Raw genomic sequence first — 19,045 nt, 5'->3', positions numbered from 1 at the left:
ATACCTGTCCCAATGAGAATACACAAGTAATCTTTCTTATATATTTTTTAGGTATAAACACAAAACCAACCCAAAAGAGACTTTAAAGCAGTAATTCTACTGTACGTGTACAAATGAAAGCCATAATGCTGCTTGCCTGACTCCTTATCACTGCTGCAGTCTTCTTCCTGTTAAAAGAGAGTTTTTCCTTCCCACTGTCACCAAGTGCTCGGGTCATCAGATTGTTGGGGTTTTCTCTGTATTATTGTCGAGTCTTTACCTTACAATATAAAGCAGCTGTGTAAATAAAATAAAATTAAACTGGACTGGTAACACAGTTTCCCCTTGGATGAGCCTCTGCTTGTCACAAATGTCGTAATGAGACACAAGTAAAATGAAAATATTTTTAAAGAGTAGGGAACATTTGTGTGTGTGTTTGCTTCAAATACTGAAAGGTAAGTGTCAGAAAAGTAGTGACATTTTATGTCGGGTTTTTCTCTCTCTTTTCCTTCGTGGCTCTATAAATAGCTGGGTGGATTTTTTTTCTCTCTCTGTTGCCTGTCTGTTTAGTTACAGTTTTATCAGGTTGAAAGATGGCACATTTTTCTGACAAGCAATTTCAAAGATAGCATCTCAATTTCAGACTTGTGCATGCCATCCCTTGAGATGGCCCCCCTGTTCTGCTGGGGTCATTTCCCAACCTGTAAAACAATTTCTTAAACCAGCAGCAGACGCAGCTTCCTCTGTGGGAACTGATATCTGACCACGATCATTTAGATAACTCTTCAGAACCCCATATCAGAAGGCACATAAGCTGCCCCCACTTCCTCACTGTGTTTAAATGTCCATGCCGTCAACAGCTACTGTTAGCACACATCTAACACCTTACAGTCTACTGACACGGCAGGGCATGGGTTTCCAGAGAGGTGATAAGACCAACTGTGTTTGAACTCTGTGGCCTCGGTGTTGCTTTTTATCTCTCCATAAAGATAGCAGTGGAATCCATTAGCAAGCATGTGGAAGAAAAAGAGGGAGTAAAATGCTGCGCTTGATGTCAGCTCGAAATGCAAATGCACGACAGGCTGCACTCTCGAGCTCTCACTGCTTGTTGTACATAAAGCGGTAACTGGAAGATCAGCCGTGTTGAACCTCCGCTTTTGGTTAATCCTCCCGTGACAGGAAGATATGAAAGCTCCTCGACTCCATGAAAAGAGAGGAGGTAGAGGTTTGTCATTGTGCTCCTCTTAAAGCACAGTGCAGCAGGGTGGTCAGGTTTCAGGCTGGGGTCTCTGTGAGCTCAAATGCTTTCAGAAGAATAGAGTCAGCATTTGGAAATGCTGGCAAACTGCAAAGGAGTCTTGCGTTACTCTGAGTGCACCTCACAGACAAACAAACGCGCACACCCTCCACCTCCCTCTCCCCTTTAGAAATTCAAAACCCCCTTTTTTAACTTTGTGAGGGGACGTCATGGTCGAGCTGCCAGCCTGGGAACAGCGGCAGCCAGTACGGGACCAGTAGCTAGAAACTTGAGGAATAGTAAACAGAGCGAGAGTGTGGGTCAACAGAGAAGGCTCAGAGAGTGCATTTCCATTTGGCTCTGCCAGCCCGACGTAAAAAGCACCGAGATGATATGATGACTTAATGCAGTCTCAAGTACCTGACTTTTTACACCAGGCTATTGTGGGACTGATAGCGTGTGAGCAGAGGAATGCTAGCAGCAGGTCTGTATGCCACATTATGCCCTTTTAAAGCAGAACCACTTAAAGAATGTTTTCCAGCTTTTATTTTCCCCTGCCTGAAAAGGTGTGAATGAGTCAATACAGCACAGAAATATCACTGTGTGACTACGTGTCATAACGTTCAGCACTTTTACATTTTAGTTAAAGTGTGTCATTATTAACCCCTTTAAAGCCTAAACCATCAAATAACTGCCAGAAAATTCAGTGTACTGAGTTTTTATTAAACCTGCTGACAAATTTTAAAAAACGATTTTCATATTTTCTTTTTTTCTAATGTATTTTGTCATTTATTGAGGTTTTTCATGGGGGGGATTACACTGATGATGCAGAAGTCTCTTTCTGTGTATCAAATATGATGCACTAGGCATTAAAGCACAACAAACACTACTGTGTTCTTCTCAGCCCGCTACATGACTTTGGTTTACGCACACAGCCAAACAGATCTATACATTTTGGCAGCATTATGAAGTGAAAGGCACATTATTCAAACGTTTATTGCTTATGGTTTGTAATTAGGAAAACATGAATTCATCTGCAAACTGATGCAGAAGATTGTTCACATAGTTGTGTCGTCAGCATTGCTTATGATCCTCCCAGCGTGTTTCATCCCACACATTTAGTGTGACCTTGCAATTCTTTGGCTGCTCACTCCTTTTTTTTAAACTTCTCTACTTTTATCTCCATCCAAGGTCAGCTTCCTCCCATTTGTAAGAATTTGATAAAATAAAAATAAAGGCTTCTTGAAGGGGTTATATTTAGGACAGAGCGCTCTTTTAAAGGTTTTTTAAAAAGCAAACTAAAAACGTGCAAATGCCTGTGACTGAGATGGACATCGATTAACACCTAATCGGCTGTTTAACATTTGTACATGTACAGTATATTTTCTTTCTCTTCCTCTAACGCTGCTCTGTTTCCTCCTTCATTTCCACCTCATCCACTTCCTCCTTACCTCAAGCCTCGTCTCCTAAACTGAAGTCAGGGCTCTAGCACACAAAAACGTGCGTAAACATGTTGATTTATTCCTGGTATTTTTACAGTTACTCAGAAAATAAGACATGCAACCATCCTGTCTTCGGGCATCTGACACAAAGTTAGCTAAAAAAAAAAACAGCTGGTTGTTAGCTAACAGAAAAAAAAATCACACTTTCCTTCAAAAAGGTTGATTACACTCTCACATCGTATGAGAGTTTATTTATTAAGCGTCCAAATCCAACAATGTTGGATCCACTTCAAAGAAAGTTTCATTAGCTGTTGCTACTAAGCTTCACTATCTCTTCAGATTACTTTCACAAGGTTTTACAGCTTCTTCCAGAGTAGATAGATATGGACACATAACAGTTCACTACAGATGGATGGCAACCGAGGTTGTTTGTCCTACATCATCCCCCATAGCTAAGATTATACACTTGAATTAGGAAGGGGTAAAAAAAACAAAACAGAATTCGATGGGTGGTTGTCTGCAATCTACTGACATCTACTGGTGATATTTTACTCAATTTACCTTTAAAGTACACATTTGCTGTCTCATTAACAATGCCTAACAACCTTTGCAGTATATATATAATAAATATGAGAATGGGATAGACTTTCTGTGTTTATGTGTGGCCTCCTTTGTGCCGCAGGGCCCTGTTGGAGCTGAGGAAGTGCCGTCTCCTGATCCATCCCAGTCACAGCAGCCCAGAGTCCAGCACAGCTTTGTCCAGGAGCATTTCCAGGCACAATACAAGTGAGTTTCTAAGGATAAAATTTGATTTAAATGAAGTCGACATTAAGGACAAATCAGTTTGTCACATCTTGCTGGCTTACTATCATTACGTGAAGAGATAATGGTACAAGTGACTGCTGAAACCTTCCTTGAGTCATTAATAGACTGTATTTTAAAGATGTGGGTAACTTCCTTGAAGTGGCATTTTAATGTATGTCACAGAGAGGAGACCAAGAACAAAGGAGTGGGGGCACACAAGAACACAATATAGAAAGTTAGTGGAGGAAAGAACTGTGTTTATGTAGATGTATTACATAAAAGCAACAGTTTAAACATCATTTTGCATTAAAAACCTGTTTTTCACCTTTCAGACTTAGTAAAGCATATAAACTATTTAAGTGAAAATCACAATACTACCTACAGTAAGTTACAGAACAAGAATCCACTCATCCCTAAGTACTAAAAAAAGATTCCTTTGTGCATCCAAAGGAGTCTACTCCAGTAGAAAGAATTGGGTTTAAGGGATTTTTGCAGAAGTTCAACAGCTGCATCCATCTTTTATATACAGACAATGGGTGTAACTTGGTCTGACAGTTACCAGACACAGAAGGCCTGTCAAACTGTTTCTCCCATTGAATGACTGTAGCAAGACAAAAGTGACTTTGTAAAAAAAAAAATTCTTCTGAACCAAAAACTATTTGCCAGCAGACATTTCTTTCTGTTTGGCTGAAATCAGCACATACCATATCAAGCATCTTGTGAGTTTTGTTTGCACAAAGGTCCACTGCCATGTTGTCAAGTGGTCTAAATGTCAGGTTGCTCTGCAAGAGAAAGGTCACGACTTAAATAGCTCCTGCGGACACGTCTGTCTCATGGCACTCCTGTGTTTCGTCCAGGCTCACACTGTGTAGATAAATGACATAAATATTACTGAATAATACCAGTGAAGAGAGGGGGTCAAATCACACAATCCACTTACAGGCTCACAGTACACGGTGTTCAGGGTTCACCGGTCAGATTGCAGAGTAATTGCTAAATACGGCCGATTTAATGGAGATGTCATAATTTCTTTTACAGAGAAGCCCTCAGAGACACACATGCCAGGTTAGAAGGACTTTAAATCTTCGCCCACACAAACACACACACACACACACACACAGCACTAATTACCAGGCAGACAGAGGCAGTTATTCTGAAAAGGCCCAATGAAAAACTGGCCTGCTTCTCTAACCTCTGAGCCTCTTAGAAAAACAGAAATCTCTTAAGTACTTATTTAGAGTGCTTTCCTTTTTGTGCTGAAACAATTAGGGATGTCACAATGGTCGAGTATTTTCTCTGTTGTAATGCTTTGTGAATATTTTTCAATCAAAGACTTTTCTTCCTGTTTTTTTGGAAGGTGGGTTTTAAGGGGAAAAAAGGGGGAAAGCGCTTAGCACACTGTCTTATTAACATTTCGGTGCAGCTGGATGTCCTCATGTCTCCCACGGAGCAGTCATCCTGGAGATAAAGAGGCGGCTGATGTACACGTCTGTCAGCTGCAGCCTCCTGAGAGTGGAACAGGTCGACTTTATCTCAGTAGAATTTTTAATCTTGTCCGTTAGAAACTACGTTTATGCCGCAGTTTAGCTTTCAAGGCTTTGCCTCGTTGGTTAGTTAGGTTACAGTTTACTTCTATTATACCTAACATCTAAGCAGTTGTTGCTGCTGCTGCTGATTTCAAATCTCATCTTTTTGTAAACAAGACTTTTTCATAAAAGTGCAGGCTTTCCAGGCTGAACTGCCTCTGATGCGTACTCTCTGTGGCCTGTACCTTCTTCCATCTGCTAATTCTTTGGAAAATTGGCAGCTCTGTGTGACTGCCAGTATTACATCTGTCAGAGCGCATCGCCTAATTGCCACCCTCACTCTCAAATGTTTCAGCTGTGACACACTGGGTGGGTCTACATAGGAAGCAGCAGCCATAGCAGCCCGGCAGGCAAGATTTGTTCCTCTCTCCCACTCAAATAGTGTCCTAGCCAGCGAGAGTGGGTGAGACGGCACAGAGAGAGTGCGCAGTATACAACAGGAGCGAGTGCATCGCTCTGCGGTAGCACGTAGATGTCAAAAGATTGAAAATGTTATCACCTCAAAATAATTGCACCAATTTGAAGGGCGGGGTAATTGCTCTTATTGAAAATTAGAACCACCGTTTGAGGTTTACTGCAGTAAAAAGACGCGGCCCACAAAAGGAGCTCAGATATGAAGCAGTTTTTTTTCAACACTTCTTATGTCCACCTTTATTTTTGATGCTGCTATTGTGCAAATTTCTGAAGAAATGTTCTGCCATTCTTCAGAGACTCTTTTCTTCCTCCTGCTCGTCTTTGATGGAGAGGATGTGCTGCCTCACCTTTCCTTTTTCTGAAACACCCCAAAGGTTTTTTATTTGACTAAAGGCAGGTGAAATGCTTGGTCAAGTAATAGTTTTTTGGGTTTTATTTTTTTTTACATTTTCCTTCTTTAGAAACTCTTGTGTGATTCTGGCAGAGCTCTGTGGATCCTTTTTATGCTGGAATATTCATCTTCTGCCAAGCTTTAGGAGACGGAAGTCATCTTGTCAGCCAGCATTCAGGCATTGTCTGTGCCGCCTATAAATGTTGTCTCCCTTTTGCACTCGTCCAGGTCCATATCATCACGCTCCAACCTCTGCGCTATGTATTGGTCATGTTCACAAGAAACATACTGGAGCTGAAGCTGAAGCATTTAGCCTGCGCCCGGTGTTCGTTAGGCTTCTGTTCGTGCTCTTCAGCAAATTTGAGAGCAAGCTGTCACAAAAATTCCTACAGACAAGAATACCGCCGGCTCTGAATCGTCTGTTTTTAAGAGGTAGATGATGAAAGCAGTGCACTGTCAGTGGCATCACTGCAGACGGACAGCCATTGTGGTTGTATTTAGTGGTGCTTTACCTGCTTTTGTACATCCTTAATACTGCTGCAGCTGCGTTTTTAGTTTTACCAAGGACTTTCTTGGATCTTGGTGTAGATCAGAGGTGTCACACATAAGGCCTGAGGGCCAGAATAAGCTCAATAAAGACTCCAATCTGGCCCAGGGGACTACTTTGAAAAATGTGAAGGAGTCCAAAAATGGATGCACTACTCTGTTTTTACCACATTAAGATGTAGCAGAGATTAAATGTGTAGTTAAACGTCTTTACACTGCAGGAAAACAGAGTGTTCTGGTCCAGCCCACTTGATATCAAACTGGGCTGTGAAGGTAAAGCAAATATTTGATCATGTAGGACTTTCTTATTTATGGGGACAGACTGGAGTGGTAAATGGCAAGTACATAAAAGCAGCACTTGACATAAGGATATCTGATATCCTGAGGCAAAATTGGAAACCTGGCATGTTTTAAAAGTGATATGAGTGTATCCATGTATCTGTTTACATTCTGGATTATTTAAGCGACAGTTCCAGCTGGAAAATAATTTGCATAGTTTAGGTTTGGTGTTATTTGGCGAGGTGTAGGTGGGGCAGATTTTATTATGTTACATATGTTAATCACATACTCTGTAGCTTGGGAAACCTTGGATATTAGTATCATTATTTCATTATTTATTTATAATCATTAAATATATCTGCTGTATATTTTAGATTGAGACCAAATGCATATAAGATAACGACATTGTTTAACTCTAAAGACATTTTAGAGATTGTATCTGTGTTTGGACATGGGTGATAGATGTATTTATTGTTGACCCTCTGCTTTGTTTGTGTATATTTTTTTTACCTCAGCAGGGGGTCAAATGAGAATGAATAAGCTAAAGTATACACCGGTGTACTCTGACTTCAGGTCCTTTATTTATAATATAGTCTTTACTTGTTTTTGATTGCTTAAAAGTGCTACTGCACATGCGTGCATTCAATTCTGTTGTATACTGTGTACTACAGGCTGAGTTTTCCTTAGCAAAACCTTTACACAGATACTCCAGCATATACATTACACTGTCAGTCTATTTTACCAGTGCAAGAGTTGCAGACAAGCATCCAAACACTGAGTTTTTAATTGCTTATGAATGTATTGCACTGCTGGAATTAGACTTGGAACAAAAATTTCCCGACTCCTGTCTCTCTCTCTCTTTTGGCTTCCAAGGAACTGAGTCCTGGGGCTCCGTCACTGCCCGTGTAGCACTTTGCAATGCAGTGTCCAATGCAATACAACATCTAGAGTTGACAGACCGGAGAATTATCCTTGTAATAGCCCGGTTTGTCACTATGCAATCATCACGGCCATTATACATGTTCAAACAAGTTAAATCACCGTCCAAGCGAGCAGCGCCAACAATTATTAGATCTTTATTTATGTTATGTGTCATCACATTCTGGAGCTGATCAAAAGGCTCGTTTTGTGATGACTTTAGTTTCATTTCTACTTCGGTTCACTCACTGATGCATAGAATTTTAGGCCCTCTAAAATGGACCCAGCTCAGTATTTTATATTATTGCATCTTTACATTATATGAAGTTTAATATAATCCTTAATAATTGTATACTGGGCCTTTGTACAATGTCTAAAGGAAGCCATTTAACTCTCTTCCTTCTTGGTTTATTGGCTGTGCCAAAAAAGTAGAAGTTGGACGAGGCTGCTGCACTCACAGCCAGAGCTGCGCGTTTGACATGCGATATCAGGGAAATCTGCTCGCAGTGACGTCCCACTAAGCCAGAAGCAGAAAAAGCTATAAGGCTCCAAGTGTTTAGCTGTAGTGAAACCATAGCTTGAGGCATAACATATGAGCACTGAGAGGTGAAGTGAATAACACTAATTATCTCATCTTGGCCCTGTCAGTAGATGGGAGATATTAGGGAGAAGGTGAACATTTTGTCCTCAAAGTTGATGCAGGAAAAATGGGCACGTGTAAGGATTTGAGCTAGTTTGACATGAACCAAACTGTGATGGTTAGATGACGGAGTCAGAGCATCTTATGGGGTTTTCCCATTCTTCAGTGGTCAGGATCTATCAAAAAATGTCCAAGGAAGGAACCGTGGTGAACCAGCGACAGGGTCATGGGCAGAGTGAAGGCTGGCTGGTGATGTCTGGTCCAACAGACAAGCTGCTGTAGCTCAAATTGCTGTAAAGTTAATGCTGGTTCTGGTAGAAAGTTGTCAGAGCAACACAGTTTGTTGTGTATGGGGCTGCAGAGCTGCAGACCAGTAAAGGTCTTCGCCAACAATATTATGCAGCTGGTCATAAACAGAGATGGGCAGTAACATGTTACAAGTAATGTGTTACTGTAATCCGATTACTTTTTTCGAGTAACGAGTAAAGTAAGGGATTACTATAGCAAAAACGGTAATTAGATTACCTTTACTTTCCCGTAGTAACGCTGCGTTACTAAAACCGTGATTTTTTTGCGAGAATGTCTCATGACAGTGACGTAAGCGAGTGCGACGTTTGTGACAACAGCTGTGTGCAGATCAACAATGGATCATATATCGAGTGCGGGACAGAGTATGAGCGTGCAGCGTTTAAAGCGTGGAAGTACTGACCTTACTTTGAGTTTGATTCCGTAAAAAGTGACAAAAACATTAGCGTCTGCTGTTCACTGCGTGGGAAGAAAACTTCTTTTTACAGCGAAAAAAACCCTTAACTTCTGAGCAAGCACCGATGGCGCTACCACGTAATGGGAAACTCACAGAGAAACTCGCAGATTCTTCAACTGACCACTGCGGCACACCTGCACCAGGGTAAACCTCAGCCTACGCCACTCCTGCTATACAGGTGAAAATAGAGCAACATGGCCGCTAGTTTTTGATTTTATTTATTTTTTGCTGTGTTTCATTTGCATTTATTTGAAAGACTGAGTGTAAACACAAAAAAATATTTTATTTTATGTGCTGGAATGTGCAGAAAATAGGTTCAAATGTTAAACAAATTTCTTCCAGTCAGAGAATGTTGCATATAATAAATTTTTGCTTGATGCATAAAGTTAAAAGATTAAAACTAATAAAACAAGTTAACAAAAGAGACTTTTCCATTTGATTACATTTTGTATGATGGATTATGTAGAAAAAGTAGAATTAGGCTGAAAGATCTATTGTTTTATCACCTATTCAGGTTGTAAATCGTGTTTTTAAAAAGTAACTAAGTAACTAAGTAATTAATTACTTTTGAAAATAAGTAATCAGTAAAGTAACGGGATTACTTTTGGGGGGAAGTAATTGGTAATTAGTTACTGATTACTTTTTTCAAGTAACTTGACCAACACTGGTCATAATGTTATGTGTGATCGGTGTACACTGTAAACTTTGGCCATGTTGAATATGAGCATCTGATATAATAACAGCATGTATATGGCAGAAAATGTAAATAACAGGTCCACATAAAGTAAAGCCTAAATTAGATCAAAGATTGTAATCTTTTACTATATGTGGGTGAGTTACCGTAGCTGTAGTTAGTAAAAAAAAAAGAAGACTTTCCAGCAGTGTGCACCGCATGAAGGCTGAATGACAGTCAGTCAAGTGTTTCAAATTACAGATATAGTGCAGTTTCAGTGGGAGTGTGGAGCTCGTCTTACTGTGGCGCCAATTTTTCCGAGGGATCTCGCTTACTCTCTCGTTCTAGTATTATTATGTCTCAATTGTACTTTTAATTAGAGAATTATGAGACACAAATTAAGGTTCATGCCTTTTCAATTTCAGAACATTAACGTGGTCAATAAACTGCTCCCCACCTCCCAGCGGAGGATAGCGACGAGGCTTAGTGAGAAAAATGAGGTGCCAGCGCGTTTCATTTCAACCCAAGTTGTTTTCTTTCTAATTGCTTAGAAAAGAAAATGAAGTGGAAGCAGATAAGTAAATTAAGTGTTATTCAGGAAGGTTCAAAGCTCTGTGCTGTAGGAAAGCATCAAGCCAAGAGTCTCTTCAGCATGGCTGCATCACAGATGAGGGGATACATACCTTTCAACCTTTCCACGCTTCCTCCATTAGAGCATCACCAGAATATCACCTCTTCCTTTGCTGCTTTTTATTTCTAAGTGTTTCAGAGCAGCGCTGGGCACATCTATGTTTTAGCTAAGGCTGAGTGTGATTTGTATGCATGCAGTGCGGTTGCCCTCACTGTTTCCTGGCGAGAATAAGACATCCGTAGGGCAGCCATTCGACTCTGCCAAAATGGAGAGATCCACTAAGAGCCCATGTCAGCTGGGCTTGTTTGAATAGAGCTTTGTTCACCAGCCTCCCACACCTCCCTTTACTCCCTCACTGGGTCTGTCAGGTGCCTTTCTGTAAGGAAAACACATTTGATCAGTTTATCTGTGTCTTTCTCATGGAGTGTGCTAAGGTCGGAAAAGGTTCACAGGTCGTTAGCATGACCTCAGTTCAATCAAGACATGATGTGAACTTCAGATCTTCTACTTACGCTTACATATTGCTGTGCATGAGCTGTATTTCCCACAAATCTCTTAGTTAATGTTCTGCCTGGTGCTTTCCACACTATTTCAACAGATTTATTTCTGTTGTTTTGATATTGAAGTAATACAAATGAAAAGATAAATTAGAGTAATGACTGATCAACACTATAGTTCCATTGAAACATGCTGTGCACGCTTCCGGTGTGGTGTGAGGTTCCTGTGCCGGCGGGAAAGGAAAACCCTCGGGAATATGTTTACAGCTGAACAGATGTTTGCAGCAGAACCGTCCGTCACACTTAAGCGTGAAGTTGTGAAGTTTGCTGACGACACAGTGGTGTTGGGTGCCATCTCCAACAACGATGAGGCGGCCTACATGGATGAAGTGAAGAATCTGGCATCGTGGTGCCAGGACAACCACCTCCAGCTGAACGTCAGCAAGACCAAGGAACTGGTGGTGGACTTCAGAAGGGGTCAGCACAGAGACTACAAGCCCATCATCATCAATGGAGCTCCAGTGGAGAGGGTGCAGTCCTTCAAGTATCTTGGTGTCCACATCTCCTCAGACCTGACATGGGCTGCCCACATTCAGGTCCAGACCAAAAAGGCTAGGCAGCGCCTGTATCACCTACGACAACTGAGGAAGTTCAGGGTCTCTCCAAAGATCCTCAGGATTTTCTATACAGGCGCTGTGGAGAGCATCCTCACACAGAACATGACATCGTGGTTTGGGAACAGCTGTGTGAAGGACCAACAAGCTCTATGTATATATAAGCTGTATGTATATATATATATAATGTTCTTCCTCTACCCCCCCCCCCCCCCCCAATTTTTGCACATGTCGAGGAGCGTGTCAGGCTACATTTCACTGTATGTTATACTTGTATAACTATGCATGTGACAAATAAAGAACCTTGAACTTGAACCTTGAACTTAAGCAGTTACACAGAGCCATACCAAACACCTGCAAAGTATAACCACACGTTTTTATGTTAACACAGTCAAATGGTGCTCCTGAGAAACTTTTTAGTAATTTTTACACTAAAACAATTTTTCTAGCTAGTCTGGAAATTAAACTTTTGAGCTAACAGCAGCCAAAGGGGAAGCTCAGCTGTAACTGTTGCTTTTAATTAGCTATTGAATTGAGCACAGGAGTGCAGTTTATGGAAGTTACAAATTCTGATGGTCATTATCATTTATATTTTTAAATATATATTTTTATACATATAGTATGTTTAATTTATCTTATAAGGAGCAAATAATATGATGTGATGATGTATTATTGTTTAATCAGCTAATCACATGGCAGCAGCTCAGTGCATTTAGGCATGCAGACCTGCTGAAGTTTAAACTTAGCATCAGGATGGGGAAAAAAGATGATTTGAGTGGTTTTGAACATGGTTGTTGTATTTTAGAGAAAAGTCAGAGGAGAGTCTGACTGCTTCAAGCTGATAGGAATGCAACAGAAACTCAAATAATTAATTATGACTAAGGTATGTACATCTCTGAATGCACAGGATATTGAACCTCAAAGTGCTGAACCTGGTATCTACAGCAGTGGAGGACTACTTCTGTTAGCTAAGAACAGGAAACCTGGGGCTACAGCTCGCGTGGGCTCACCAGTATTAGGCAATATAGGATTGGAAAAATGCTGCCTGGTCCGAGTCTTGATTTCTGTTGCAGGATTTGGATAACAGGGTCAGAATTTGATGTAAGTATATTGTAAACAATATGAAAGAATGGATCCATCCTGATCAATAGCTCAGGCTGCTGCTGGTCGTGTAATGATGTTGGAAATTTTTTTGGCACACTTTGGGCCACTTAGTACCAACTAAATATCCTTTAAATAGGTTAGCTTACCTGAGTATTGTTGCAGACTATGTCCAACCCTTTATGACCACAGTGTACTCTTCTTCTGTTTGTCACAAACCCCAAATCATTTCAACCTGGTTTTAATTGTGTGATGCCATCATGTCATGGATCAAAATCTCTGAGGAATGTTTCCAGTAACTTGGACTTTTAACTGGACTGGAAGGAATCTGAAGGAATCTGGTCTACATACTGACCAAAACCACAGCCTGAATTTCAGCACATAGAGCAAATACTGCAGGTGGTACAGATGGCTCATTGTGCGAATATATTATTTTATTCATTTCATCTGTAAACCATAAAAACCATGGACAGGCTCAGTCTTCTATTGGTAACTTTAGAAGAGTGTGTATGAACACGCCTGTTTTTGAATCTTCTTTCAAATTTGTTGAACATTCACATAATTAGATCTGTTTACAGAGAGTTGAGGTTTACAAAATCACTTCCAGCAATCCTGCTTTTAAATTCTGTGGGCTCCCTGACTCATTGTTGAGACAATTAGCTCACCAGAATAAGCTATTTCTTCCAATGACATTAAGAGGGATTAACTGAAAGAAGTGAAGCCATCCACAGAATCAAAAATCGCTGTTGTAGTCACTCCCTCCTTTCTGTGCATTCAGACGTACTTAGGAAACTTAGTAAATTCACCTACCTCCTTTGCTCGAGCCTCCTTTAATGGCATCACATGAGCAGCGAAAGTGACGCAACAGTGTGGAAACCGCTTTTGCTGTTTTGCGTTTATAGCACCAATCATCCCAGGGGGGCTGCTTCAACTACCTCTAACCCCCACCCCATCCCTCGACTCTCTCTCATTCCCACCAGTTACATCACTCATCTTTTCCTTTCTCACAATCAGATCAAGGCGTCTGAATGGAGCACTGTGAACACTTTTCCTGTGGTGTTCACTTGTGTAACAAGATTAAGCCATCTCCTTTCCTGCCAGACTTAATCAGGAGGACTTTGAGATTAATTGGAAGCCCGTGTCGAGTCAGTGCAGCTGTTTTTTCGAGACTAATGTGACTGTGTTCTTTCGTCCCCGCAGATCTTCACTGACATGCCCACACTGCCTGAAACAGAGCAACACCTTTGACCCTTTCCTCTGCATCTCATTACCGATTCCTCTTCGCCAGACCAGGTGAGCAGTGCTGTTATTTTCAAAAAAGACTTCTGTCTATTATCTGATATGGTTTTTCTAGTCAGAATGACGAGTAGAATGATGTGGACCTCTGATCATTACACTGTTCAGGTATCTTACAATACGTGATCTATATAAATATTCATATGTTTTGATTGTTAATCTTGATAGTTTGATAGTTACTTCTTTTGAAGTCAAATTGTTATGTTCATTCTTCATCTCCATATTTTTCTTGCTCTGCCACAGTAGCTTTGCATGATTTGCAGTTTTGTGGAGCTCTGTAATTCTTCCTGTGTCTGAAACAAGCTAGCTTATCTCCATTCAAGCTAACTTTCTTCAGATTGGCTACACCTCACAGAAGCTTTGAACATCATATGTGCCATGGCTTCTATGCTCACAGGTGGATGATTGTTTCTGAGATAGTCATTTAAAGGATATTCACTCTAGAAAAGTTCTGATAATGGACTTATTAATAACTTATATTGTAAATAATTGTGCAGTTCTTCTTTTTGTATGGTTTAATGCCAACGCACCCGCCACCTCCATGTGAGCACTGTTAAAAAAAAGTTTCTTTCCTCCCCATTATTTCTGACTGTTTTCACTAGTTTTGCATTGGACTAGGGTGCCTAATGTTGTCACTTCTGGACCCTACCGAGGTTTCAAAGGCAGTCCAACTCCTCCAGGTTGGCACATTAATAACTGCCATTACCAGAAAGTTTGCTATGTTCCCCTGCACCGTCTCAAGCATAAAGAAGATTCCAGCTACTCTGGGAGAGCTGGACAGAGCCATAGAAGGCCCTTAACCCAACAGCTGGATCGATATCTGCTCCTTTGTGAATAGGATGAGCATTGGCAGAGCCACAGAATGACCTCTAGCAGGACACTGATGTGGATGTCACTGACCAAACAATCTGAGAACTAACTGAAAAGGCAAAGGGTACACTAGGGGCCAACATCCCCAAGGGGGCCTTGTGCTCACTGCCCAGCACCGTTTTGCCGAGCCAAATTTGCATTTGCCATAGAATACCAGAGATGGCGGATGCACTACTGGCACCCTGTGCATTTCATAGATGAGAGCAGGTTCACCCTGAGCACATGTGACAGACATGAAAGGGTCTGGAGAAGCCGTGGAGAATGTTATGCTGTCTATAACACTGTTCTGCACGACCAGTTAGGTGGTGGGTCAGTGATGGTATATCCATGGAAGGACTCACAGACCGACTAAGCAACAGCACCCTGACTGCCATTAGTTATCAGGATGAAATTCTTGACACTACCCTGGTGCAGTGGGTCCAAGATTCCTCCTGGTGCATGAAAATGTTGAGATCTAATGATTTTTGAATGTGTTCCTCTTTTTTTTGAGCTGTGAATATTTTGTTATAAAATCACAGAAGACTTTGACTAATAGCAATATTGGTAATTTTATATAGATATTGCAAAACACTGCTATTTTTGTGACCACATTGAGAACCTGATATTGTGACATAGGGATTATTTTTGCATACATAGAGCTCATTATTTGAAACTTTGTGCATGTTTAATATGTGAATCCACTACTGTAACAGTACATACTGTATGTGACGGAAAATAAGGAAAAGCATGATAGGTGCTCTTGAAACTTCAGGCAATAAAACACCAAACAAATCGTGACACAATTAGAAAATAGGATGTACAACACCCAGCTTTGTTCATGCATTACATACAGTAGGAACACAGGTCATTGTGGAGCTGAAGGGCCTGGTATCAGAAAGGAAAAGCTAGTGGGAAACCTTCTCCGCATTAAAACAATGTGTTATTCAAATTTACATGAAAACAGCCACTTCTCCTCCACGTTAGATTAACGAGGCCCTGAGCCCGTTCAGGAAATCCTGACATTTTCAGGGAGGGGTAACCCATTCCTCCTTTTTTTCAGCCAGTGCCTCTCTATTTATGCATCAGGCTTTTTTCCCCTTCTTATCAAAAACACATGTACATATCTACAGATAGGTGACCAAGACTTTCAAGTTAAGAGACTTTCACAAAGTTTTTGCTGGCGTGGATTAAGATGGGTCGCTGTAAAAACAGAGTTGTGGGAGTGGTCTCTTACAGGATGAAATGATATGAATCATATACTTTGGCCATAATCACTCAGGTCAACCCAGGTGAACACAGATGTCTGAACCACCGTGTCAGATGGTGCTCTCTACCATCGTCATCAATAAACCAATGAGGGAATATCTTTTGGGTGAATGGTGCCTATCCCTCCATTAAAGACTTTGGAGAACCAGTGCCAGGGAACACTAAAGCTGTTCTGGCAACACACAGTGATCCAGCACTTAACCCTTTATTTTATTTTATTTTATCACCTGTCTTTAGCAGTTGGATAAAAATGTGGCTCTTAAGCACTTACAACACACTCCAGGTGCTTGCTTTTGATCTTTACTGTAATGCTGATAGTTTTCTAAAAACAACATGGAATATTTTGTCTCCCACAACTTGCCTGTTCTCATGTCCTGTCCTGTGGAGGTGGACTGTTAGTAGTTTAGTGAAGCTCTTGCTTAGACAGCTGGTATGAGTTGTAATAAGGTAGGTGAGCTACAGAGCCTGGAGTGTTTCCCAGTATCCACAGGAAACAGCACAACGTGTTTCCAAACCCGAATTGGGGAAATAGGCTTGCTGCTGGTAAAACTATATGTGTGTTTGTGTGGGTGTGTGTGTTTGGTATAAAACGAGAGCTAGGAGCCAGTTAGCTTAGCTTAGCATTAAGACTTGGGTACAAGAAACGGCATTTTAAAATGTAAAATTAGCAATTCAGAGTTGTAAGGGTGTTACGTGGCAGACTTTTTCTAAGGCCATGTCCACACTAATTCGTTTTTGTTTGAAAACGCATCTTTTTCTCTTAGCTTTGGCCTTCCGTCCACACTGAGATGGTGTTTTTGGTCAAGGAGACCTGAGCTTTTTGAAAATGCTCTCCAAAGTGGATAAATTTGAAAAATACGTTTTTGCATCGCAGTGTGGACTACGAAAAAACGGAGGTTTTCGAAAACGATGACGCATTTTAATCATATGATGCAGTCATGTGACCAATTAAACTAAGATGGCGGAGGGCATTGCAGCAGCTGTTTTGTTTGCTCTCAATTGATTGAAATTTTGACAGCCCTATTGAAGATTAATATCAGTTTGTACATGCTCCAGGTAGCTTTTCTTCAAATTCTTTAATTCTCACTCGCTTTTGCAACTTTGTACACCACCTCATTGTCAGTCCATTTAAAAAACTCAGTGCTTTTCCTCAACATTTTGCAGCAATGTTTCAAAATCTGGAAAGTAAATAAATGGCAGACAGAAAGGTCAAATCGTCTTACATTTCATGCATGTGCAATACAGTGACGTAAGAATTGAACAACTGTTCGTAAATGATTGAAAATGATTTTGTGGACGCGGAGCGTTTTTAGACGAAAACACTGTTTTCAAATTTATCCGGATTAGTGTAGACATAGCCTTAGTCTGGAACATACTTTGCCTAATGGTGGCTAAAAACAAACAAGCTATAAGGCGCTAATTTAATTTAAGCTTTAATGATCTGTGAAAGTTGGATTTTGTTAAAGAGCCGGACTAGTTGTGTTCTTTCATGCTAGCTAAAGCCTAGAGGTGGGTGGATTGATCCAAATATCCAAACAGTATCAATTACAACGCTGGTATTGGTACTTTGTTGCTTTCCTCTAAGTTCAGTATATAGTCCACTGAATTCTGTTAAATGCATTATTTTGGGGGAAATAAAAAATGTACCTAAAATATGCACAATGAATAATGTCCGAGGCTTTTTGTCTGTTTTATTTATAGCCTTACACATCAGAAGTCGACCCAGGTCTCCAAAAATCCCACTTTCAAAATACACGAAAAGCTCAAAGCAGCGTTTTGTTGCTATCAATTATATGGAAAGTAAAAATCACAGAGATTTAGCGGTCATTAAAATGTGTTCAGAATGTGCAGATTGATGATAATTCATCTCATAAATCGTGACACACTGCTCTCCCCTACACAAGCTGCCTTTATAGGTTAAAAGTATCAGGATCTGTATTTGGTATCAGATTGATACCAAACTTCAAAAGCCAAGCATTAACCTGGCTACATAATGAAAGGACAGAAATGGGAGTTTTATCAATTTTTTCATTTCACCTTCAGCAAGAAGATGAATATATTTATATATATGCATTTCCCAAACTGCAGAATAAACTGGTTTAACATGAAGACGTGTGTCTGATGGACAGCGTTTGTTGAGATCTGAAAATGAACATCACATCCTGTGAGTGTAGATTTGTCACTAAACATTTTCCTTTTATTATCCATTCTTTTAAATAGTTCCTAAAAGTTCAGCCTACCTCTCTTCTAATTTAGGAAAATGTTTTTTAAGAGCTGATTTCTCGTGGTGCACCAGGTTGAGAGTGCTGTGTTTCCAACCTGTCGTTTTTGGTGTGCAGTAAATAGGTTGAGAGAAAAAAAATACATCAGAAGGAATAAACAGAGGAGAAAACAGATGGATTATCTTTTAAAGAATTCATTATATATTTCCCTGTTTGAAGAAGTTCAGCACAATCACACCCAGATCATGTGTGTAAGCCATAAACACATACTGTTTGTCACCAAACCAACATTTGCTGGGCTTGACGATCCAAACTCATCCATTGGCGGTCGTGTCCTTGTTTGCTATTGTTTACACTATACATACGAGTAGATCTCATTAAACTTGGATTTTTTTCTTTAATATATCTAAACATGAACTCATCTGGTAAAAAATTATAAAATATAAAATATAATTTTAATGAAAAGCTTGGAAAACTCAAAAGCACAGATTTCAGAATGGTGCCAGTGACTAGAACATCTTTGGGGAGTGACCTCTAAGGCCTGCAGGCAGAGAGTCACACATGAAACTGGTAAATTATCCTAAAACAGATCATTCAGCTATAATAAAAATCATCCACACATTGCAAAGTTTTATATTAATGTCTGTTTGTCCAGGACTTGCTGCCCATTGTCAGATTTTAACAAACAGAATCAAAACATTTGACCACAGGTAACTTTTAGAGCTGCATCTACGATCACAAAGAGATTGCACAAATCTGACATACCTGAAAGCGTGCTGGGGGGAAAATCCTTTGATATCCAAAAAGAACAGCAGTTTAAAAACTAAAGCATTTTAACACCACAGAAGTCCACCAAGGAATTGCTTTGAAAGAAGAAATGTAGTTATGAAACTAGAC

At 40.3% G+C, this 19,045-nt stretch overlaps 1 protein-coding gene across 1 annotated transcript in view; it reads left to right on the top strand.

The window, feature by feature from the left end:
• The window catches only part of usp43b (ubiquitin specific peptidase 43b), an 83,781-nt gene that overhangs the window by 28,634 nt on the left and 36,102 nt on the right, over positions 1-19,045 (top strand). The window contains exons 3-4 of the mRNA XM_005738004.1: positions 3,341-3,444; positions 13,716-13,808. Coding sequence (XP_005738061.1) covers positions 3,341-3,444; positions 13,716-13,808 — 197 coding nt within the window. The remainder of the gene's footprint in view (positions 1-3,340; positions 3,445-13,715; positions 13,809-19,045) is intronic.

Source organism: Pundamilia nyererei, unplaced genomic scaffold (assembly GCF_000239375.1).
Source record: "Pundamilia nyererei isolate P.nyererei 1_Seehausen unplaced genomic scaffold, PunNye1.0 scaffold00081, whole genome shotgun sequence".
NCBI classification, from domain to species: domain Eukaryota; kingdom Metazoa; phylum Chordata; class Actinopteri; order Cichliformes; family Cichlidae; genus Pundamilia; species Pundamilia nyererei.
This window is presented reverse-complemented; position numbering and strand designations above follow the sequence as displayed.